Below are 25963 nucleotides of genomic sequence, written 5' to 3' on the forward strand. Positions count from 1 at the left end.
TTTTTTTATTATGTGGCGGAAATGTGCTTCCATGGAACTGAAGATAGCATTTACATTCATATCAATAAGACTATAAGAGTATAGTTTTTACATTGCCATTGGTATATTTGTGTAGGCCTACATAAAGTAGGCCTATTTCTGCGAAGTAAAACTAGTACATTACTAGACAGAAAACTAATCTTCTTTTGAAGAAAAAGGTGCCAAATTATTCATCAAATCCGACCGCTTTCTCAGCGGACCCCGTCTGACTCCGTAGGACTGGAATGATCCGTGTGTGTGTGTGTGTGTGTGTGTGTGTGTGTGTGTGTGTGTGTGTGTGTGTGTGTGTGTGTGTGTGTGTGTGTGTGTGTGTGTGTGTGTGTGTGTGTGTGTGTGTGTGTGAGTGTGTGTGTGTGTGTGTGTGTTAGTGACTAGACAGAATTGTTTTGGACAGGTGAAGGATGATTCTTTCTCTTCGGCCCAGTCAGAGTGACCCAGATTGTTGAGACGGGCGCTCGGGCTGACAGGTGCGGCGAGTCTCCAGCAGAGAGAGAGACAGACAGACAGACAGCCTGCTCTGTCAGAGCTAGAGAGACAGACAGATACGGAGGGAACCTTCATTAGTGTGATCTGGCGTGTTTATAAGCGGATAAAACTGTCAAATAAACTCGAGTCATGCAGAGCCAAACTTCTCGTCATAACGTCTGGTCTGCTTTGCTGATTATTCTGGCAGGACTGAAGTCGCTGTCTGACTGACATGTTAAAGGAATTGTTCGCCCAAAAATACTAATTATCCCATAATTCATTCACCCTCAAACCAGGTGTATATGACTTTATTCTTTCTGCCAAACACAATCAGAGTTATATTAAAAAATATCCTGACTATTATAATGGGAGTGAATGGTAGGCCCTGAGATTTTGAAGCGCATCCATCCACCATAAAAGTATAATAATCCATACGGCTCCAGGGGGTTAATGAAGATTTATTTTCTTTTTTTTGTCTGCAGTCAGACTCTCTTTAGTAGGCTAGTTTATTGTTTGAGTTTGGATGCAGTTAGTATCGTTAACTAATAATAATAATTTGTTATATAGCCTATATAACTAGCGCTTTTCTGGGTAGGGGTAGGCTACTCAAAAATATAAAATAAACCTATTAAAAGCATTTTTGTTCATTTAAATAAAAATATAGGCTAATATACATTTGAAATGTTGCCTTGGAATTAAACTGAAATAAGTTTGTTGAAGCATTAAAATTATTACCAGGAAACAAACTAAAACTAAAATTAAACTCGATTAAGGATCATTCAATTATTCAATTAAAATACGTGAGGATTATTCAATTCTATTTGATGGAATTTTACTATAAACAAAATTGCGTAAATCTTTTTTTTTTTAAAGGCTTACATTTTTTTTTAGTGTAGCCTATACGGCAAGCAGATGATGGTTTATGGTTTATTTTAGCCCAAAAAATACAGAATTTTGTCTAGATGGCATGCTATATCCAATCTATTATTTGGGATGTTCATTATTTTTAACTATTTCAACTAATTAATATTTTCCTTCAACATGGAGTCATTGACTAACAGGGCCATGCGCATCCGAACCGTAAACCCCTAATCCTAATCGCGCATGTAATTTAGGATGGATATGCAAATCTGGATTTGGAAAAAAACCCATTCTTCATAGTCGGAGCATCAAACGCTGAATGGACGCGTAAAATCTTCTCATTAACTCCCTTAGATGCACATCAAACAACAGCTGAGCTCTAATTGTTTCTGTTCACAGCGGCACTGGCCTCGTTTTGGGCCCCTCGGAAGATCTGGGGGGCTGCAGGGAACCCCTATCCGAGCTCATAGAGCACTCAGTGTTTCTCAGAGCCCCTGTCTGCTGACCGTTCCCAACAATGAGCTCTTTCACAGAGAGAAGCATCGGAACCAATGAACATTACAGCGCACACTCGCGCGGTGGCCCGGGGCTTTCTGACTGCGTTTATTGTAGGGCCAAGCTATTCTTCCGTGGTGTAGCGGGTCAGAAATCAGGGCGGTGTGGGGAGAAACTGCCGGTTTGGGAGGTTTGTGTTGTTGGGTTCTGTGGAAGCGTGTTGAAAAGAGCAGCTTTGAGCTCCTGGCAGCCCTGTGGCAGGGAGACTAATCGCTCCTGATGTTTTGTTGTTCGTGTCTTGGGGTTTGTTTGTGGGTGACAGTGATTCACAACTTCGAGCTAAGCCAGAGAACAGTTGCAACAATAGAGTCACGACTTCCTGAGATGTTTATATTAAAGGCGGGAATTGGGCTGAACATTGAGGGTTTTTTATTGGCTGAGCAGGTGTGTTGAGTTGACAGAATAAAAGTCTCACGACAGGCTGTTTGATAGATAAAAAAAATAGTAAATGAAAAGGATGTTTGTTTTTTGACTACATCTAAACCCCTTTTCAACCCCTGGGCATTTCTCTGCCAGCCTGAGACGCTCTTTGAGTCTGGTTTCGTATTGTTGTCCCAGTTTGTGATGAGCGAGACATTATTCCTGTGATGCGGAGAGGAAGACGTGAAGAGAGTCTCCATCCTGTGTTTCTCGTCGCAGTGATTGCCTCATCCATCAGCTTTGATCTAACTGCAGCCACGGGCCAAAACAGCTCCATCTCTCCCACACACACTCGTCCTCACACACAGCCTGATCCTAAATCATGCTGAACGGGTTTAAAGTTTTAACTTAACTTCTCTACATCTATTCATCTATCCATCCATCTATCTATCTATCCATCTATCCATCTGTCTGTCTGTCTGTCGTCTATCTATCTATCTGTCTATCTGTCATCAATTTATCTATCTATCTATCTATCTATCTATCTATCTATCTATCTATCTATCTATCTATCTATCTATCTATCTATCTATCTATCTATCTATCTATCTATCTGTCTGTCTGTCTGTCGGCTATCTGTGTGTCTGCTGTATCTATCTGTCTGTCATCTGTCTGTGTCATCTATCTGTCTGTCTATCTGTCGTCTATCTATCTGTCTGTCTATCTGTCTGTCTGTCTGTCTGTCTGTCTATCTGTCTGTCTGTCATCTATCTATCTGTCTGTTTGTCGTCTATCTGTGTGTCTGCTGTATCTGTCTGTCTATCTGTCTGTCTGTCATGTTTGTCGTCTATCTGTGTGTCTGCTATATCTGTCTGTCTGTCTGTCTGTCTGTCTATCTATCTATCTATCTATCTATCTATCTATCTATCTATCTATCTGTCTGTCTGTATGTCTATCTGTCGTCTATCTATCTGTCTGTTTGTCATCTGTCTGTCTGTCTGCTGTCTCTATCTGTCTGTTTGTTGTCTATCTGTGTCGTCTATCTATCTGTCTGTCTATCTGTCTGTCTGTCTGCTGTCTCTATCTGTCTGTCGTCTATCTATCTGTCTGTCGTCTCTATCTGTCTGTCTATCTGTCTGTCTGTCTGTCGTCTATCTGTGTGTCTGCTGTATCTATCTGACTATCTGTCTCTGTCATCTATCTATGAAAGTCCTCTAGCGCACTAGCTTTAAACTTGAACTATGGGATCCTTCACGTTGTGTTGAATCGTCTGCTTGCAGTGTAGACAGCTTTGTTGATCATAACGTGTAGCATTCTAATTTTGTTGTGCTTCATCGCCCACTCTCAGAGTAGACGGGGTGTTTAGCATCTCATTGTCCGGATTTAGGGTTTTAAAACCACCTCTTTGTCTGTGCATTTGGATTTCCGTTCTGTTTTTGGGAAATTCATATAATAGGTTTCCCTGAGCATGACACCCGCTAAATCTGATCACACAGTTCAGCATCACGTCCCTTAAAGAGTGGAACCGTCTGCTGTTTATCAGTGTCTGCCACCCGCCGGAGTCTGACCGCAGGACACAATCTGTGTCTAATGAGCTAAACCACCGTCTCTCTGCGGAAGACTCGGGAAAATAATGCTTCAGCAAAGAATTCTCTTCTCTTTAAGGACTGTTTTCACTATATAGGGTTCTTGAGTTGATCTTAAAGGGATACTCCACTTTTTTTGGAAATAGGCTCATTTTACAACTCCCCCAGAGTTAAAATGTTGAGTTTTACCGTTTTTGAATCCATTCAGCCGATCTCCGGTTCTGGCGGTACCACTTTTAGCATAGCTTAGCATACATCATTGAAGTGGACAAGACCATTAGCATTTCTAAAAACAAAATGCTCTGCGTAAATAATCAAGAAATTAACTTTACTGCCGTACCATGAGTGTGCAGCAGGCGTAATGATATGACGCAGCGCCTGAAAATAGTTCCGTTGTGTTGACAGAAGGTAGCCTATTTTAAGGCGCTGCGTCATATCATTACGCCTGCTGCTCTCATGGTACGGCAGTAAAAATGATTGATTATTACGCAGGAATGAGAGTATAGTTCCTAGCCATATCAGCCTAGAAAATCGCAACTTTACATTTTCTGCCGGTCTTAGTGCACGATGTAACTACAGAAGAGTCAAGTTTTAAATAGGAAAAATATCGAAACTCTTTGGTCATTTTTTGTTTTAGAAATGCTAATGGTCTTGTCCACTCCAATGATGTATGCTAAGCTATGCTAAAAGTGGTACCGCCAGAACCGGAGATCGGCTGAATGGATTCAAAAACGGTAAAACTCAACAGTTTAACTCTGGGGGAGTTGTAAAATGAGCCTATTTCCAAAAAAAGTGGAGTATCCCTTTAAGGCTTTTTGGAGATCTTGATAGGTTCTTCAAAACAGTGTTTTGGTTTCTAGCTACTTTAAAGCACCAGTACATGGTTTAAAAAAAAAAAAGATTCTTAGTTGACACAGAAAGAGTTTGGTTCCATTTTTATTACTGTTTTTGTTTGCAATACACATATCTGTGCGAGAAATGGACGAAGAGAGCGAAACAAACAGAATGACGATTAAAGTAATGGATTGAGAAATGAAATCCCACAATGCACTGCACAGATACATGTTCACTGCCTGACATGCGATGTAAGGTTCTGGTTTCTTGGGATGCGGGGATGCTTGGTTTCATTTGTCACGGTCGCCGTCGCCGCCTCATTCTCGTACGTAAATCCGCGTGCAAACCACGTCATCGGCCCCAAAGATCTGAGAATGAGAGACAGGAAGAAAGAAATCTGCCTGTTAATCTGAAGCGCTTGCGGAGCGTCCTGCAGTTAACCTCCATTATGTTGTGTTCATGAAATAAAGACAATCAGAGGCGTCCATAATCCCTTTTGTGCTTTATTTTGGACTAAGCTAAACAAAGCACGTATATATCTTATGGAAATGTGTCCTAGATTCGCAGCGAAATGCCAAAGACAATGAGTGCTGCATTCTGAGATTGTTGTTCTGCAGACTTCGAGCTCTGAATTCACTTACCAAGGCGTGAGAAATGTCAAGCGGCCTGACTGTCAGGTTTAAAACGAGCGGTTCTGATTTGGGTCAGACCTGCATTTGTTTTGGACAGTCCTTCACATTCCTGTGTTCAGCTTGAATAAGCGTCTGACACTCGCTCTCAGGGGTCAGCCCGCCGTCAGGAGAAGCCTGTCCTGGAACCCATTCAGGACGCTCTTGTTTTATTGTTGAATTTGGATCATATGGGTGTTTCTTCAACTGTCAGCACTTTCGGCCCTGTGGACTTTTAGAAAGTAGACTTTTTTCACATTCTCGCAAGTTTTTCGAACTTGACTTCCAATAATGTCCAAGCGGGAGAGACATAGCCAATCTTTTCTGAATGTCATGAATATTTTCATCCCATCACACATTATGTATCACGTTTAAAAGCATTATGTGGTGGAAATTACATTTTAAACATTTTTGGAATCAAATGGCCAAGGCCCTTTTGTCTTGCAATGGCTTATTTTATAACAAGTATTTTATAAACATGACATTTCACTTTGTCATTGGTCGTAGTTTTAAACACTACCATTTAAAAGTTTCAGGTCAGATACTTTTAAAGATATTTTAATGTTTTTGAAAGAAGTCTCTTATGTTCACCAAGGCTGCATTTATTTGATCAAAAATACAGTGAAACAGTCTAATTGTAATTTAAAATAAATGTTTTCTATTTGAATATATTTTGCTGCTTCATATTTTTGTGGAAACCGTGATACATTTTTCCCCCCCGGATTCTTAGGAATTATTTGTCATATATTTTTGTAACATTATAAATATATCTTTACTGTCACTTTTGATCAATTTAATGTATCCATGCTGAATAAATTTTTTTTTAATTAAAAAAAAATTACGGGCACCAAACCTTTGAACAGTAGTTTATATTAATTAATATTATGTATGTATAATAATTTTTTTATTTATTTATTTTTCATTTGAGATTAAAAGTCTGGGACAAGTGTAAAACAATAAAATACTTTTATCATTTTTTTTACACATTGTATTTTGAATGCATTTGTCGAGCGTAACCATTCAACCCTGCAACCACAATTATGATACGAATTTTTTTTTATATATATATTATATTTAAAAAAAAGTTTATTCCAGTCATGTTTTGATTTATACATTTTGTTTATTTAATAATAAAAAAATATTTTACATTTTTATTGCTAGAAAATAAAATAATTTTTACCAATTTTTGAAAACTCCATAGAAAATGAATGGAAAATAAAACCGCTCATGTAAAAATTTGTTTTACCCCTTAAGATAAAAAAATCCGCATTTTCTGAAGCACCTTTTTTTTTACCATTCTTTGAAAAAAATAATTTTTTTTAGGCCCTAGCTTGAACCCTTTGGTGCATGGCCAAAACTTTCTGTAAAGGACACCCAGAGTGTGTGTCACATGAGACAGAAGTGAGAAAACAGCCTGATCGATTCGCTCCATTAAACATCTCACACACACCATCTCTCTCTCTCTCTCTCTCTCTCTCTCTCTCTCTCTCTCTCTCTCTCTCTCTCTCTCTCTCTCTCTCTCTCTCTCTCTCTCTCTCTCTCTCTGTCTCTCTCTCTCTGTTTCCTGTCTGAAGTCATAAAATATGATCTCAGTCAGTGAGCTCTCCGAAGAACTCTGTTCAATCATATTAACATAACATTATCCAGCCCCTTCTGTCTGGAGAAGTGAACACCAGAAACAATCTCTCCCTTTGCAGTCTTCCTTTATGTCCAACAAAGTAGACAAAGCTGTGAGAAATTATAGTCCCTTTCCTCTGTAGCAAAGCTGATCCTTAAGGAGAAGTGTATAGAAGAGCAACAGCGTGTTCAGGGATGATATGGTGTGTTTGTGTGTCTCACCAGGATCAGTTCGTCTCCGCGCAGCTCTCTACTCCAGAATGTAACGGGTCCGTCTCGATCCACCAGCGTCTGTTTGCAGTACATTTTATTCTCTGTCTCCCATGAGGCCACACTCTGCAGACCGAAATTAAATGGTTATTATCTGTAAATTTGATATTAACTTATAATCCATCCAGCTAACCGCTGCAATCAAATCCTTAAGTCAATGAGTTTGAAAACAGATTGATTCCTGAAGGAATCATTCACACTGATTTGGGGAATCATATCAACCGATTCATTGATTTGACTCAAAAGAATGATTTGTGAATCGGACATACATTTTTGTCATTGAGATTTGGGTGTGTGTATGAAGGGCCACAGATAAATGAAAAGTGTCAGAGAACTGCAGCAAAACCGCATCTGTGCGCATCTCTCTCTCTCTCTCTCTCTCTCTCTCTCTCTCTCTCTCTCTCTCTCTCTCTCTCTCTCTCTCTCTCTCTCTCTCTCTCTCTCTCTCAGGCACTGTCTTTAAACTAATTTATGCAGCTTGATCTAAAATCCCTTTAAAATGAGACAGTGTACAGCGTCCTGACACACTCATTCATCTGGCCGAGACTAACAAAAACTCTGACAGCAGGGACACACACACATCTTTGGTTACAATCTATAATACCAAAGACTTTATATGTCTACACACACAACACACACACACACACACATCTTCGGTTACAATCTATAATAGCTACCAAAGACTTTATATGTCTTCACACACACACATCTTCGGTTACAATATATAATACCAAAGACCCCCATATCTCTTACAGGGATTAACCAGGATGTAGAGTAAAGCACAAGGAAGAAATCCACTGCTGTTTAATGAAATGTTTAACCGAAGTAAAAGTTGAATAATGTGGCACTGAAAACCCCATAGTGATAGAGACTAATCTGAATGTTTGGGGCAGTATATATGACACTTTCATCGTCTATATGCTGGCTGTGGTGACTTTGGGATGTGGTGAGGAGGAAATTTCAGTGTGGAAAAAGAGACGTTTTTCCAACCTCTTGCAATTTTATTTGTATTTAGCTCAACTTTGAGCTGAATACAAATAGCTTGTTTCCGCCACGGAATAAAACTATTTAAAAGATAATTGTGACTTTTTATCTCACAATTCTGACATTTTTTCCTCGCAATTGCTAGTTTATATCACAATTCGACCGAAATAGTGAGAAAAAAAGACAGAATTGTGAGATAAAAAGTTGCAATTACCTTTTTTATTTTTCATTCAGAGGCGAAAACTACTTGCAACACCAAAATCACGGGTGTAATTCCATGGAAATGCACATGCTGATCAAATGTAGCTTTTGAATGCACTGCATGTGGCTTTGGATGAGCATCTGCCAAATGTGTAAATGTAAATCTAGGCAAATAAATCATAAAATCCCTCCACTGAAATGAATCAGAGCACAATCAAGCACAACACAAACTAAATTAAATATCCCATCATCCCTTTCCCTCTCTCTCTCAGTTGAATGTGCTTTATTGGAATTACAAATAACTGTGCAGTTGTATAGCCAAAGCACGCATGCTAAATATAGGATCTAAACAATAAAATAGCAAAGTAAAAATAAAGAAAATATGTAAGTTAAAATTAAGGAAAATAACAGTTGAATAGTCTCTCCACACAAAAACCAAAAGTTCCAGGAGACGATTAGCTTGGCCACCCATGTTTTCTCTCCGTCTCTCAGCCTCTGCCCTGTGGCAGGTGAACGGTCTGTCGCTATAGCAACCGGCCTGAAGAACGGCTGGGTTACTTCGGCCTCAACGACAACAAGACTACTGAGGTAATGCTTAAATGTCTTATTTGATAAAAATGGCGTCAATAGCAATATGATAAAAGACTCCAGGGTTCAATAATTCTAATTTATTATGACAATAAACGATTATTGGCCAGTTTTTACTCATTGTTTTGCATAATGTGCGTAGCCTATTTATGTGGGCAGAAAATGTTGTCACACAAAATTCCCGCCAGTTTTACAACAGGCTTGTAACGTTACGCACATAAATGTGTACTTACCCTGTTCCGTACAACAGTTTGTGCTCTCTCACGCGTGATTTAGTAGCAAAAATATATAGGCTACCATATTCAAAAATTCATATTTCTTTTACTGTCTAGATATTCAGAGCAGCGCCATGACAGGTAACGTTAGACTATGAAAGCGATAAAGCTCCTAGATCACTAATAATTTTCCAACGCTCATATTGTCGGAAGCTTTTTGTCTAATGAAATTTCTTGGAAAGATTTTTCTCGTTTCGTCAGCGGAACAAATCCTAAAAACACAAATAAAGGTACAACCAACTCTGAACCAACCGAGGAGACGTAACATTATGTTTATCCCTCACAGCCTCGCTTTTAATTCCGTAAAATAAAAAAATAAAATAAAAATGGCGCTGCTGTGAATAAGCTATGCGCCGTTTTCAAAAACAGCTATAAAACACAGCAGACTGTTTGATATCGCGTGAGAATACCTACGATCGCCGCGTTTCGGATATTACGTTTTTTCTCTCGTTAAAAGCCATTAAAAACATGGTAATTACTTGAAACAAAACAAACATTTACTTAAGTAAAATAAAATATATAAAACTTATTTTAGCTAAGGCAACATTTTTAATGTTCGTTATAGGCTAGATAAAAATGACTAAATGCATGCAGCTTTGCATATGTGTGGTTTTATTTGGTTCTTAATTTTAATGAATGTAAAATCAATTTTGGTTACACTTCTTTTAAGGTGACATAGTTGCATTGTACTTACTCAAATAAGAACTGAGTAATATTTATTAAGTACATGTAGCCTATAGTTACAGTTAGGGTTTGGTTTAGGGTTAACGTTAGTTACTTACAATTAATCATAATTTACAGTTACATGTAGTAACATTTAAGTACGTCACTTTAAAATAAAGTGTTACCTAAATTTTTAAATTTGAGCTTCTTGAATTTAAATATATGCACATTTTATAGACAAATTTGTGTGTGTGTGTGTGTGTGTGTCGGGAATGAGACCCATGCTGCATCCAATATCGGATACTTCCCTACAGTGTGCGAAAAACAGTATGCCAAAAGATTAGTATTTCCGAATACATAGTATTTCATAGTATTAGTATTCATAGTATAGTATACATAGTATTATTTGTAAAACACAGTAGGCAGAAACTACCCGGTTGATCTACTACTTCCGGCGAGATTCTGAAGTGTGCATTCGATGGACACTTTACTATCCCATGATGCCACGGGAGAGGATTTATGAGGAGAAGTGAAGCGACCCAACTGATGCTGGTAGGTCACATGACAGTAACAACATGGCGGATGTAGTATATTTCATTCCCATATTCTATAGAATGTACTTTTTTAACAGTCACAAAAAAATTTATAATTCAACTGTAGTACCTAATCAGACAGTACCTGATTTCGGACGTTGCACCACTGTTCCAACTATTGTAACTTAAGGTATTAATATAGCCTATAATTCAATCAAAAGGCTTGTTAGTTGTTATGAGATGAAAAGTTGAAATTAAGACTTTAATAGTCATAATTATTGCCCTGTTTACACCTGGTATTAATGCGTTTTGGTCGATCGGGTCACAAGAGGACTACTCTATATACAAGTGTAAATGTAGTATAAAACATTTTTGAGCTTGTCCACTTTTAGATGTAGTCGAACATGCATTCGACCGGATTGCTTTCGTAGTGTAAACGCTCATGTGGTCGAATGCGTTCAAACAGCCACAAAAGACAATACTCTCCGTCTACTGATCTAATGCGTAAACATTATGGGAAGCGCGCTCGCCAGACAGGATTTAAACTTTGTCGACTGAAGACCCAAGTGTGGTTTGAAGACGGAAAAAAAATACAGTTTCCAAAAGGGTTGTTTTCGCAGCAATCCCATAGAAGGACCATTTGGGGTTTCTTAAAGAACCTTTCAGTGAAACCAGTTACTTAAAATAACCATTTGAAAAAATCTATAGACCCTTTTTTGCATTTGAAAGGGTCTATGAATGTTAAATGTTCTTCATGGAAACAGGTGCAAATAAAGAACCTTTATTTTTAAGAGTGTAAGCTATTTTCATGCTGGGCTTCATCCACGATGGTCCAGCCCTCCCAATTTTTGGGGACATTTTCAGCTATTTTGCCGCCATAATAGGTAGGTCGGAAAGACGCATGTATAAATACAGAACACACACTTTTAAGATGTCTCCGCTCACATAATGCTTGAGACAGACAGTTACGTGACTCACAGGGGCTGCAAGACTCCCAAATAATCCCCCTCCCACTGCTGTCTGTTCCAGAACAAAATGAGGTCAAATCCTTGTCTATACGCTCGTCTTTTCGCTACATCTCTCTAACAACAAAGCAATCACCATGACAGGATTCTCAAAGTTAAGACTGAATTGCTTGGGAATCAATAATTCTGATTATTCCACATCCTTTGATTCAATATTGTTCTTTTTAAGACTGACGAACTTAAAATTGGAGGCTGTGTCTCGATACGACTGAATTTCTGGGAATTACATTTGTGACTGTAATGCCCAAAAATGCTGAGTGGCTCGTAATGTGACATTTTTACATCGGATTTGCCCTTGAATCATTTTGAGTTTTACTCTATACTGTCATGTACAAAAACATTGTTGAAACTCACTCTCTGCTGAGCTTTGCAGTCTGAAACCATCAGGTTTAGATTTCTCACAGTTTGATGATGCCATCATTTTGCTCGGTGAGACGATATTATTAAGGTCAGTGGAATCAAATATAAGGGTTTCGCTTCTCATTTTTATGGACGAGGTTTTAAATGTTATTGTGTTGAATGGCTTTTTTGTTGATCTGTTCGGGTAACAGGGTGGAATTAAAACTGCACCTCTGCGAAACGTCTCAAAACATGATTAAGACGATATAGAGGCATTAAGATTCATCTGAAGGGAAATTAGAGTAGATGGACAAACTCATGCTGAGGAAATTGATGCTCACATTAGTGGCTAATTTGTCCTGATGGATGCGAGGTGAACTAATGTAAATCTACATAAACGTGTCTGCGCGCGTATCGTCTGAAATCAGAGTCCGAGATGTCCAGAGGAGTTATCTGGAAAACAGCGGTGTCCGTTACCAGCATTTAGGTGCTCGCTGAGCTCCACGGTGGTAGATTTGTTTCTCAGAAGTGTTTATTAGTCATTCATTTTCTCTATAGCCATTTCAGAAAATTCTGCACTGAAGAATTTAACGCCTTGGACTAAACTTTGAGGGGAATCACAATGTTGCAACATTGGATTTTAAGCAGATGAGAAAAAACGAGAAGGTTAAGTTTGCTTAATTATGTCAATAAGGGACGTTCATTACGTTTTTTTCGCACCATAAAACAGCCGAAAACGTAGTTGTCAAATTTGTAAATTATAATAAAGTTTACAAATACATGTAAACAAGTAAAAAAAAAAAAAAAAAAACTGGCTAAAAAATCAATATGGACTAAAAAAACGAATATAGAAATTACAAATTTAATATGCATAACAGTTATATGTACATTTATTTATTAATACAATTGTGTAAATATGTTGTTTATATAAACAGACAGACAGACACATACAGGATAGATAGATAGATAGATAGATAGATAGATAGATAGATAGATAGATAGATAGATAGATAGATACTAGATTTATAGATAGATAGATAGATAGATAGATAGATAGATAGATAGATAGATAGATAGATAGATAGATTAAGGATAAATACAGGATAGATAGATAGATAGATAGATAGATAGATAGATAGATAGATAGATAGATAGATTAGATAGATAGATAGATAGATAGATAGATAGATAGATAGATAGATAGATATAGGATCAGAAAATGATGCAAGCCTAACTCAAACTCATGTTCATCAAAATTCAAATTGGCTGCTCCTTGACGCTAATTTTCCAATGGAGATTTTCAGCTGCATTTCATTTTTACTTCTCTCTACTGTTGAGCTTTCTTCTCCCACCTGTAATCCTATCCTACAGTTATCGCATGAACGGCTGTTTATGTGTCCCCCGGCCTCTGGGTGGCTTTAGGGGCTTAACTGGCCGTTGTGAAGCTCAGCAGGTCCGTGTCTCGTTCCTCAATCCGCACACGCCGGTGATGTCACTCACCTTGCATTTCCTGCCGTCCACCGTCTCCCTCGTCAAACTCCTCTCCGATGCGGAAGCTGATTTCAGTGGTGCGCACGGAGGTGGAGGTCTTGATGTAGAACTGCTCTTCCGTCCTGTCGGATCTCCACGTGAGGTTTGGCTGCAGCCGCACCGGCCACTTTCCGGAGCATAGCATTCACACCTAAATATATGAACATGCAATTATAAACAATACACAACAAAGTTACATCAATACGCTATTTGTTTGATGGAGAGTGTAGACTAACACAGTCTTACATGTATAAAATGTACTTTCCCATCACTGGTTAAGTACATACTCTTAGTGCAATGCGTAAAAATATACAAATTGTAAAGTTGGAAGGAATGAGAAATCTTTCTTTTTTTTATTTCGAAGCAGAAATACTTAGAAAAGCTTCTGTTGTTTTAACCTTGATTCTAATTTAACATAATTCCAGGCTTGCTGTTCTCTTAAATTATAATGTCCTCAGTTTCAGTTCTCTGCCATGAGGATCCCTCAGGATGAATCTGAGGAATTGTGGGAGTGTTTGAATAGTTTTTGCTCTGGTTTGGACCATAGCACGGTTGTTACAGAAAGACGTGAGTGGGTGAATGACTTCTGAAAATGTAGTTTCTCGTTCTGGGTGTTCCTCAGCTCATCCTGGTACCCACCTCAGAGAGATTCAGGTTTAAAACCAGCAATATCTGTGGGATTTTATCACATTAACAGCAGTTTGCAACCAAAAAACACTGGTATGCAGCTTCAAATCCATGCACCTTCTCATAAAATAGTGTGACGGCTCAATACGGCCTATTTTAAACCTGCGAATTGGTAAGAAGACTCTTTATTTCATAGACTGCATTTGCTCTTCTAGGAAGAAAAAGGTTAGTTTTTGCTTAAGAAAATCAATCATGCATTTTTCTCATGTTAGCAAAGTCTGCAATCAAAAGTCAGTGATCTCAATAAGACCAAATGATCTGAGCTGCGTTTTAAAAAAAAAAAATTCGATACTTTTACTCTATGTGAATGATTTTTTTATTTGTGACTATTTTTTGAGACAGTGTTCTATTGCTAACTGAAACAAAAACCATTAATATCCTTTTTGTTAAATGAAATAAAGCTGAAATAATATATAATATAAATATTTTATATGTTAAAATTATTATATAAATATATAAATTAATTATAAATTCAAAAAATTTAAATATTGCCTTGGAAACTAACTGAAATTAAGTTGAAATACTAAAAAAAAAAATACTCAAACTGCAATTAAAAGCTACATAGAAATACAAAAAAATACAAATATAAAAAAAGCTAATTCAACATATTAATAAATATTATAATAATAAAATCGTTACACTTTTGAGACAAAGTTCATTCTTCAATGTTCTGAGCTTTGAAAAAGCAATAAAATTGTCCCTGTAGCTCAACTAAGTGCTCGCAACGCCACCACAATGGGTTTGATCCCAAGGGAACACACACATAATACATTCCTCAAAGCATCTGCCAAATGCATAAATGTCACATTTGTCTCTGTCACACCCAGAGTTTTGCTCAAGACTGCCTGATGTTTCTTTCCAAACCATTCTGAGACCTTCCTGTCTTACAGTGAAACAAACCCCTGAAGTGAACATACCAAACACAAAGCCCTCAGTTAACTTTAACAAGCACGTGACCCACTTTAACCACCTCGCCCATCGTGATAAATGTGAATAATCAGCCCTCTCGCATTCTAGTGTATGATAACATCTCCTCGAGAGCTGAACCTAGCCTGAAACATCTCTCCGTCCTCTCCGAGATGTTCTGACGTGTGAACGCCTGCAGGTGAGATGACAAGCCGATATGATGCTCAGCTAAACAGATGAAATGTAATATTACCAAGAGCTTTCAGAAGTTCATCGAAATTCTCACTGCTCTTCATTTTCCAGGTGCCGGCGAAGTTGGGAGGCATTTTGAGCTTCAGATTGTCCTGCTCTGTCTTCTCCTCTGGTCCCTCGCTACACTTATTCTCCTTTTCTACTCTCTTTGTGATCGTCCGTTGCCTTTCTGTCTTATGTTCTCACTCACCCCTGTCCCTCCCCTCTCGCCTCAACTGTCTCCCTCTCTCTCTCTCTCTCTCTCTCTCTCTCTCTCTCTCTCTCTCTCTCTCTCTCTCTCTCTCTCTCTCTCTCTCTCTTTCTCCTTCTCTCTCTCTCTCTCTCTCTCTCTCTCTCTATCTCTTCTCCTTCTCTCTCTCTCTCTCTCTCTCTCATCTCTCTCTCTCTCTCTCTCTCTCTCTCTCTCTCTCTCTCTCTCTCTCTCTCTCTCTCTCTCTCTCTCTCTCTCCCGCCCCACTGGCAGAGCTGCTGTCTCACCATTCAGACTGCAGCATCAAGCAAACCTGTTCCAGCATCGGCCACAAAACCATCCACTAATTCCTCCTTCTCTTCCCTCAGCAGTAAATCACTCCGTGTTGTGGGTGTGTCTGTCAATTTCGGTACGGGATGCATCACTGTATTCCCGTCCTGATGTGTCCAGTGATCCGTGACACACTCAAGCTGTGATTTTTAACACTTGTGTTTGTGTAGAAGCGCCTCCACACAGGTGACAGGTTTCACTCGGGAAAATCACAAGGTTGTCCCACTGCAATGCAACTTCAGATTTGTATCAGTCCGTCTGCATGAGCCAGGTGATATTATGCCAAAGTTTGGCTTCATATGCTTTGTGAGTATTTTTGCCTTTTTCCAGTTAAAATACCTTAAAACAAGTTAAATTTTCTTAAGAAGCAATATTGATTTTAGATATGTATCTTTATATTAAGGTTATTTACAAAATAAGGGGTATTTTGTCTTACAGCACTTGTAGATTTATTCACTTGATTTATAAAAAAAAAAAGTGGAACATTCTGCCAGTGCAATGAATTTAAAGTTGGCATGAAGTGGAAATTCTATCTATTTTCGAAATGTATCTTATTGATCTTATTGTGAACGATTCATCCAAGCATTTTTCTTTTTTTCTTTTTTTTTGAGCTAGCAAAAAACAAAAACAAAAATAATTTCTCTGGTGACGAATGCTGGACTTCTCCAATCGTTTAGTCCACCTAAAACTCTGGCCGAAATTTTTAGGTATTTTTACTGGAAAAAAAATAAATAATTTTTTGCAGCTTTACGATCTTTTTGCTTGAGACATTTAGTAGCAAATAAATACACACACACACACACACACACACATATATATATATATAAATTTGAAATTTGAAATTTTCAGTATTCTATTTATAAATTTTAGATTAGAAAAAAAATATTATTGGGGGTATCATCTACATCAGATAAAGCTTCCCACACATAAAAATATATGCTAAAATGGTATAATTGTAAAATTGTAATTGCATTTTTTGAGTGTTTTTTTTTTACACAAAATATTAATTTGAGTTTTAATTGTTTTATCATATAAGAAGAACAAGAGCATGGAGTGATAGTAGAAGACATTAACTAAATGTTTTGAGGTTGAAGTCATCCCTAATATTTGAGAAATTATGCCGGGTTTTGATACGTGACTCAAATGTCAGTCAATATTTAAAGGTGGTTTAATTTGCGATTAACGCGACCGGCTAACTTTACATTATCTTATGTTCTACTCAACAAATTTTAAAAAGATGTTTGAGTTTTAAATAATTTTATATTTTAGTAGCATATTACTACACAAAGACAAATATATTACAAAAATATATTATTATTATTATATATTATAAAAAAAAAACATTACAATGTACAAAACAATAACTTTTGCTATAGGAGAAACATGAAACTAGCACTGCGGTCATTATGCAAAAACTATTTGATCACAGAATGCTGCGGTTGACCAATCAGAATCAAGTATTTCAGAAAGCATTTGACAGAGCAGCAAAATTAGACCAATTCCTGGACGCCATGCATCTCATTATGTCTGCCGGACTTGCAGCTACAGTCCTTCATGATGACAAAATACTGTCTGTACAAGGTCTTCTTAATTAGGTTTGGTCACAAGCTTTGTGCTTTGTCCAGCATGAAGGTCTTTATATTTCAATTCTACCGTTTCCTGCCCTCAAAAGTCCTTGAATGAAAACTCAGTTCCCACATATAAACACTCCAGTGGCCGTGAAAAGGCTTCCTCACTCATTTCTCCCTCTGGTGAAGTTTATTTCAGTGTATTAAGCCATGAGAAACCAGGAGCAGTCATTTTTCAGCTTCAGTCTGAGAAGCTTCGAGAGCTCGTTCTGACGCCGCACGCTGAGCTTTTCTTCTCCAAGATGGACACAAATGAACTCCACAACCTCTTCAACGCTAACTGCTTTCCAGAAGGCACATTAAATGCTTTCTTAGTACAATGCATCTCGAGACCAACAGTTTCTTCGTCTCATTTCATCTTGAGAAACAGAACTGCTGAGAAAATGCACTGGTTTGAGCAAACACAAAAACATGATGAGATTAAGCACTAATTACAGCTAAACACTGATGATAATTTCACTTGACTGTATTTACTGAGTTAGACCACTAAAAGCAACAGACCCACATTAACCACCATACAAATGGAAAGCAGATGATTGAGTTTGAGGATTTAATGGAGCTCTAAAGTAAAACTCAATTTTATTTTGACTAAAATGTTTTGTGGTTGAGGTCAAGTATGCCTAATATTTTCGAAATTATGCTGGGTTTTGATGCCCTCAACTTTACATTATTTACATTATTACACAGCTACTCAACAAAATGAAAAAAAAAAAAGTTTGGATATGAAACATTGATTTAAATTACTTGCATATATTATATTAAAGCCTCCATTAAGACAAATAGTCCATTAAAATGTACAATCTCCCCTGCAACAAGACAAACACCAATATTACAGTAATATTAATACTGAATTTTTATTGAACAAAAATTAATTATTTTATTTATCAAAATAAACAGAAATTAGTACAAACTTTGCCAAAAACGATTGTTTTGAACTTAGACATTATTAAAAACATAACTGTACTTAAAGTATTTGTATAAATAATGTGTGCCCCATGCATGCTGGCTTGCCACCTCATGCGTTTATACGATTTTTTAACAAAAAAACCCCCCCTACTTTTATGATTTATTTTTATTAAAACTCGGTTGCTCCATCAATGTTCAATACAAACGTATATAAAGTAAAGTGTAAAGTATAGTGTAAAGCACATGTTTCTTATCCCCGTTGTTGTACCCTACATAAGTACCTTGGGCAACTATGTATACACCATGGTATATCAATATGGTAATCAAACAGTAACATGATATAGTGAGTCTATCACTGTGTACCGTGGTACAGTAGTCTTTTGTAAGGGGGGCCAGGGTAGTTCTTGTCATGCTGGAATGTGACAATATACAATCAGCCTCTTATAGCCATTCAAATCAGTAATAAATAATCCTAAACATCATGGGAATGTTACGGAAAGTCTTTTTTTTTTTTTTCAAGTGCTGCAGTCTTGTATAAGCAGTTAGGAGCCATAAAATAGACCATATTTCATTCATCAAAGCCATAAAGCAGCACATTCTTCCTCTCTCTCTCTCTCGCTTGCACAGTCAGATCTAGGTCAGTCGATGCTGAATTCCCTCTGTGAGGCACATTGCATCTCAAAGGGCATCAGCTGAGAAACTCTCACTGCTCCAGACATAAAAGGGCTAAAATCCCACACCGCATATGGACTTCCTTCTGTCTAACTCTCAGACACAGAGGAGAGCTCTTCGATTCGACTGCTCTGTAATCACATGTTGCAGTGAAGTCTCGTCTGAGTTAGTCTGTCTAAATGTCTTCTGCTTTTCTTTTGTGACTCACTTTTAGTGCCTCGAGACAGTAGCAGCAGAACGAATGGCTTTTGAGTTGCATGAAAACAGAACAAATATGCATTTGTCATCAGAAACCGAATAAAACTATAAAAGAGGTCAATCCGACAGAGAGATTGCCTATACAGTTTTACTTATAGTTATTAGCCATGCAAATAAAATAATTGTTATACATGTTTTTATATTCAGATTTAAAATTATTATAAATAATAAATACATTTATTGTCTTATTATTATGATTAATTTTATTATTTATTTGAAATACTTTTTTTTATTTTTTTGTTTTTTTATTTTAAATAAATGAATTTTTATTATATATATATATATATATATTTATATATATATTCTTTTAAATATTGGTATACTATTATTTTATTACTATCACTGGTACATGTTTTTTTTATTGCTGCTTTGATAATATTGTATATATTTAGTATAGTTAGATTGATTTGTTTATAAATAACAGATTCATTTATTATTACATTATTTTATTTTTATTTTAAATATTGGTACTATTATTGTATTACTCCCATCTGTTATTTGTACTGAAGCTATTAATAATATTATAGTATTAGTTTTTGATCTAAAGAATTTAAATTTTCATCGTATTGTTAAATTAAATAACTAAACAACGGTTTGTGCAGACTTATTGGCTTATTTTGTTTATTAAAAAGCCTGACAATGTCACTGCTAAATTACCTGTAAGTATTGTGGTATTCCGTCATGTTTTTCAGTGATACGCCCCATGCCCAACTCGTACAGATCGGGGCTTACAGAAAATCCCGAGCGTCCAATTGCAATTTACATAGAGGGTATTTACGACTTTGTGGTGGCGTTCAAGTACGATATTTCATATTTCCGACATGACTTGAAACGGCACAGAGAGGGCGGAGTCAGGCGCGTGTTCCCATGGTGCTTTGCGCGCAGGTGTCATGGCGGCTCTCTAGTCAGTATCAGTGCGGGCGTTTATTATTGTTAACAAGGCGCTTTAATTCTTCTTCTGATGTATGTAACAAATCTAAAGGATTGTCTGACTTTATTGCGGACGCACTAATACCTCTCCAGGACACGCCGAACGCTTACAGAAGCAGTTTATTTAGTCATAAGCTAAGATACGCTAGCATCTGTGTATGAAGTGAGTTTGTAAACTCAGAATAACTCATAAAACGGATCACACACGCGCTTATAAACTCACAGGAGCTCTTTTCCACCACTAATAGGTTTTGAAACGAAGACTATGAGCACACAGGTGAGTTAAGCTCGGAATATTTACACACATGTTTTATCAGTCTTATTTATAGTATGATAATCAGAATAATGATTGTATGTGATATAAATATGTGAAATGTTCTGTTTTTAGTACAGTATACTATTCAAGCAGGAGCATGGTGAGTCCACACACACACATGGAGTTTTGTGTTCTGAGTTACAGCTCAAATCTAGTGAGCCGTCTTCCTAGACAGAATATTTGGGCATCATACACACCGTGTTCTTGCCCCTGCAGCTCATGAAGATGCCATCTGGACAGCGGCATGGGGTCGCAGCGAGAAGGACGGGTCAGAAACCATCGTGACCGGATCTTTGGACGACCTGGTAAAAGTGTGGAAATGGTAAATCAATGAACAAAGTGCAACTGAAGTGTCAACATTTCTTCTTTGTTTCTGAACATACGGCACTTTTTCTGATGGTTCGCAGGTCGGACGAAAAGCTGGAGCTCCAGTGGACGCTGGAGGGTCACCAGCTGGGCGTGGTGTCGGTGGACATCAGTCAGAACGGAGCAATTGCCGCCTCCACCTCTCTTGACGCTCACATTCGACTCTGGGACCTGGAGACTGGTAAACAGATCAAGTCCATGGACGCGGGTCCAGGTGAGCTTCTCGTCACTTCGACAACACAATCCAAACTCTTCCAGTCTCAGCTACAACTACAGTGTTTGAGGGTCAAATTAGACGTTGTTCGCAGGACAGCCAATGAAGACCAGGCTGGCATTATGCAAACTGTGAGACTGGAATTACTCACGACTCGTTTCGGCAGTTCAGAATCGATTATTTCTTTTGAGGAGACGAGACAATAACTTTATTTGTCGCTCACATACATTTTTTAAACTTAGCGGACATTTTACATTCACAAACAGCTTTATTTTACTCTACCTGAAAGGCAATATTTAAAAAAAAAGCATAATAGAGGCACTTAAAGAAACAAGAAAATTACATACACAACAATTTTTTTAAACTTTAAAATTAAAATGAACACAGAAAATACAAAAAATTATAATAGTATATAATAACACTGGTGTGACGAACTCTTTCTTTCCCGTCTGCAGTTGACGCCTGGGCGGTCGCCTTTTCTCCTGACTCCAAATACATCGCCACTGGCAGCCATCTAGGGAAGGTCAACATCTTCGGCGTGGAAAGCGGGAAAAAGGAGTACTCGCTGGACACCAGAGGGAAATTCATTCTGAGCATCGCCTATGTAAGAATCTTTGAGTGTCTGAAATGATTCTGCATGGGTAACGATAATCTGATAGCATTTAAAGTCAATGACACTAATGTTTTATTTCTGTGAAACAAAAAAATAGAATATTCAGTGCACAGTAGTGTTCGGCCACAATCATTTGATCAAAAATACAGTAAAAACAGTGATATTGTGAAATATTATTACAATTTAAAATAACTCTTTTCTATTTGAATATATTTCAAAATGTATTTTTATTTCTGTGATGTCAAAGCTGAATTTTCAGCATAATTACTCTAATATGCTGATTTGCTGCTTAAGAAAATTCCTTATTATTATCAATGTTGAAAACATTTTAAATTTCTTTACTGTCACTTATAAATAAGTTAATGCATCCCTGCCAAATAAAAGTATTAAAAAATCGTGCTGTCTCCAAACTTTTGAACGGAGGTGTATTTATCACATTTTTTATTTTGAAATATGTTTGTTTTTTCCTTCAGAATAATATGCATGCACTGATGCATCAAACATACAAAAGATCATAGACTTTTATTTAGAACGTTTAATTTCCTGTCTTGTTGAGATTTTTAATGACTTAAAAATTCATATTCAAGTCAAATTAAAACAGTCTAAAATCCATGTCGAACATATTAAACATGCATGTTTTTGTTATACTCAGATTATTGAGTGTAATTGCTATTATTTTCCAGTAATCACAAACCATGATAGAAGTAATGAAAACAATCATGGAAATAATGTATAAGTCAAAGATTGTGGGAAACAAGTAACAGTTTACTTTGGTGTTCTGTTCAAAAAGGAACTGATTTCACAATTACACAGTCCAAATTTCATTCACATTGCACGTTAAAGTTAATATAAAATGCTGATTTTCCAAAAAATATACTGATTTTCCAGGCCCTAATCTCTCTCTCTCTCTCTCTCTCTCTTTCTCTCTCTCTCTCTCTCTCTCTCTCTCTCTTTCTCTCTCTCTCTCTCTCTCTCTCTCTCTCTCTCTCCCCCTCTCTCTCTAGAGTCCAGACGGAAAGCACTTAGCCAGCGGTGCAATAGACGGAATCATTAATATATTTGATATTGCGACTGGGAAACTCCTGCACACGCTGGAAGGTGAAAATCGTCTCCCACATGATTCAAGCTGTCTTTAGTTTCCTCTATTAAAGCAGTGTCCGTTGGTCTGCTAGATGCATTTAGAGTGATTATGGGTTACGTGAATGCGATGGAAAAACCTGTTTGCGTCTCTGGCCGTCCCTCAAGGGCCGTAAACTTCGGCTCCTGTCACTGCGCGACTCCGTTTTTCCTCTTCGTCTTCCTGCATCGCTCCATCGCTCACTCGTCCCTTTCATTTGCTCCAAAAAGTACAACTGGAAATAATGTTGAATGTTAGATGTGCTTCAGTTTTTGGAATAATTGAGACATTTTAATGTTTGTGAAAGAAGTTTCTTCTGCTAACCAAGGCTGCATTTATTTGATACAGTAAAAATATGAAAATATTAAATTACATTTTTCTGTTTTAAAATGCTTTAAAACTTAATTTATTCCTGTGATCAAAGCTGTATTTTCCGCATCATTACTCCAGTCTTCAGTGTCACATGATCCTTCAGAAATCGTTCTAATCAATCATCTTAATTATTTTAAACATGTGACCAGAAGTGTGTATTGTACTGCTTCATTACTGATTATACCACACAGTTTACATACAGAAGTCTTAAGGTACAGTAGCCAATAAGTGGGATGAAAATAAGATGTGCTCTTTTTCCAGGTCATGCGATGCCTATCAGGTCTCTGACCTTTTCTCCAGACTCTCAGCTGCTGGTAACCGCATCAGACGATGGCTACATCAAGATTTATGACGTGTACGTTTGGATTCAAGCTGATTTATGCGTTTCTTTCACCTCCAAGCGCATCTGAGTCTCACGTTCTTGTTGTTTGTGTGTCTTACAGGCAACACGCTAACCTGGCAGGGACACTCAGCGGTCACGGGTCCTGGGTGCTGAACGTGGCCTTTTCACCCGACGATACGCACTTTGTGTCCAGGCAAGAGCTGATGCACCTCAAATGAAGGGAAACTAGGAATCAAAATGTAGTTTGTGTGTTTCTGAACTCTTATTTGTTGCTTTTGTAGTTCGTCTGATAAGAGTGTGAAGGTGTGGGACACAAGCAGCAGATCATGTGTGAACACGTTCTTTGATCATCAGGACCAGGTGAGTGACGTTACATTCATTTACACTACCGTTCAAACGTTTGGGTTCAGTAAGATAAAACTTTTCTTTTTTAAGAAATTAGTACTTTTATTCAACAAGGTGCATAAAAATTAGATCAAAAGTGGCATTTAAAATATTACAAAAGAGTACTTTTTGAAATAAATAAATACATTTGAAATAAAAAGTTCTTTTGAACTTTCTTTTCATCAAAGAATCGTGAAAAAAAAAGTTTCCACAAAATATTAATCAGCACTGATAATAAGAAATGTTTCTTGAACAGCAAATCAACATATTAGAATGATTTCTGAAGGATCATGTGACACTAACGACTGGAGTAATGATGCTGAAAATTTTCAATGATAATGTGTGTGTGTGCAGGTTTGGAGTGTGAAATACAACCCCACGGGCTCCAAAATCGTCTCTGCCGGTGATGACAGAGCCATTCACATTTACGACTGTCCGAAGTGAAGCTCTGATAGCCACACCCACTCAAGACCACAACATGCATGCAAATGATTTTTTATTTCATAGTTTCATTGCAATGTCAACATCTATATATGGTGATACAATTAAATGTTTTTTTTTTTTTCTAAAAACTTGTCGCTGTCTCGCTTGTTCAGGATTCACACATTCATTTTGACAGATGACATTTTTACTAGGAAGTATGATAATCATTATAGTTTAATTTCTTAATTTATGACTAAAATCAAATCAAATGTTAAAATTCCCTGATATTTCCAACTGTTTTTCACGACTTGAGTGCAAACATGGCTGTTCTGATCAATTCACGCCCTCTACATGCCACCAAATGTTACTGCACCACCATTAGCAATTCAGAGACCTTAAATGCTTTAGTGTTTGTGAGCCTTTACACTAGCAAAGAAATCCCAAACGGTTCCGTTCTTGTGCGGTTCATTTAATTCACACCTGATTGTGACAGATTCAGTTAGAAACAATCTACTATGGCATATGAAGCTTATTTATAAAACATATCAACTGTAAAAACTGTGGCCCCAAAACACAGTTCTGAAAGTGAATGACAAGGTATAAGAAAAATACAAAATATGACAGTCCAAATGAGGTTGAATTGTCATACAGTAGAACATGATACTTTCTAACTAAGGATTTTCACACTATTTAACCCTGGGTTCACAAATTAATTTGCATGATTTATCCTGTTGTAATTTAACAATCATTGTATAGTGAATGCACACAAAGAGCAGTTTAAAGCCAATGGGATATTTATTATATTATTAGTAAATTTGTATTTACTATAAATATTTCCAGGCATGAATTTCACAAAAAATTGCCCTGATATTTCCATAACCATGAATAACTTGCAGCAACCTTTAGTCAAGCCTTGCCTTATTAAATATTCATGACCTTTGTACAGTCAGAAACTTTCACACGTTAATCAAATGTCAGGTCTTCGGGAACCCGGTTCAAATCATAGACTGTAAAAAGGTTTAAAATAATGACGTGATTGGCCAACTCAAATTGACAAGGTAACAACAAGAGCTTTGATTGGTTCTTACTCCGGCTAATATTTTGTGGTTAGCTAGCGAGTGTTAGCTACGTGATATTTTTAATGTGCAACAATTGACGTTGGAAACAAGCAGTAATGTGCTCAACAACAATTTATATAGCCAGTTATATATATAAAAAAGAGAGATCTATCAAATCTAAAACTAAAGGAGAAAAGCAGACTTGGCCCACTGCCTATTTTTGTTTAGTTTGTTCCACTGACCTGCCTCATGTTTTTAACAGCAAAAACGCATTCTGTGTGAACCGGCACAAGCTCAGGGTTTAAAAACGTACGATGTGAAATCTCAAAACCTGAATATTCAGAAAATTAAAAATCCCCAACGGTTTCAAGTGTGAAAAGCCCATACATGGGCTGCGTCCCAAAACTTAGCCAGCTGACTTGTTGCCTTATCAGGCAATGATTTTGAAGGCGACGTTTGCACAAAGGTTGCCTGATTTCAGACAAACTTCTGAGGCAGTGTAACGGTTTAACGATCTACAGCCAAATAGAGCGAGCTTTGGTGATAAGCAAATATTTAATTAATACAACAGTAATATCTAGCTATACATGTTGGTCAAAAACGTA

At 37.3% G+C, this 25963-nt stretch overlaps 2 protein-coding genes across 2 annotated transcripts; one reads left to right on the top strand and one right to left on the bottom strand.

Annotated features, from left to right (window-relative positions):
* Positions 1-4786: 4786 nt before the first annotated feature.
* Positions 4787-15452, bottom strand: crabp1a (cellular retinoic acid binding protein 1a). The gene is given in 6 exon segments (XM_056239280.1): positions 4787-5068; positions 7208-7321; positions 13364-13390; positions 13392-13469; positions 13471-13544; positions 15240-15452. Coding segments are annotated over 6 exon segments (417 nt in total). The 5' UTR covers positions 15313-15452; the 3' UTR covers positions 4787-5017.
* A 4626-nt stretch (positions 15453-20078) lies between these two features.
* Positions 20079-24449, top strand: skic8 (SKI8 subunit of superkiller complex). The gene is made up of 10 exons (XM_056239270.1): positions 20079-20429; positions 20541-20568; positions 20685-20790; positions 20876-21048; positions 21504-21652; positions 22666-22759; positions 23412-23505; positions 23594-23686; positions 23775-23853; positions 24232-24449. Exons 1-10 carry the CDS (start codon positions 20418-20420, stop codon positions 24319-24321), a joined length of 918 nt encoding a protein of 305 aa, XP_056095245.1. The 5' UTR covers positions 20079-20417; the 3' UTR covers positions 24322-24449.
* The last annotated feature ends 1514 nt before the right edge of the window (positions 24450-25963 follow it).

This window comes from Rhinichthys klamathensis, unplaced genomic scaffold, assembly GCF_029890125.1.
Source record: "Rhinichthys klamathensis goyatoka isolate OS25496 unplaced genomic scaffold, OSU_Roscu_1.1 h1tg000557l_1, whole genome shotgun sequence".
Lineage (NCBI taxonomy): Eukaryota > Metazoa > Chordata > Actinopteri > Cypriniformes > Leuciscidae > Rhinichthys > Rhinichthys klamathensis.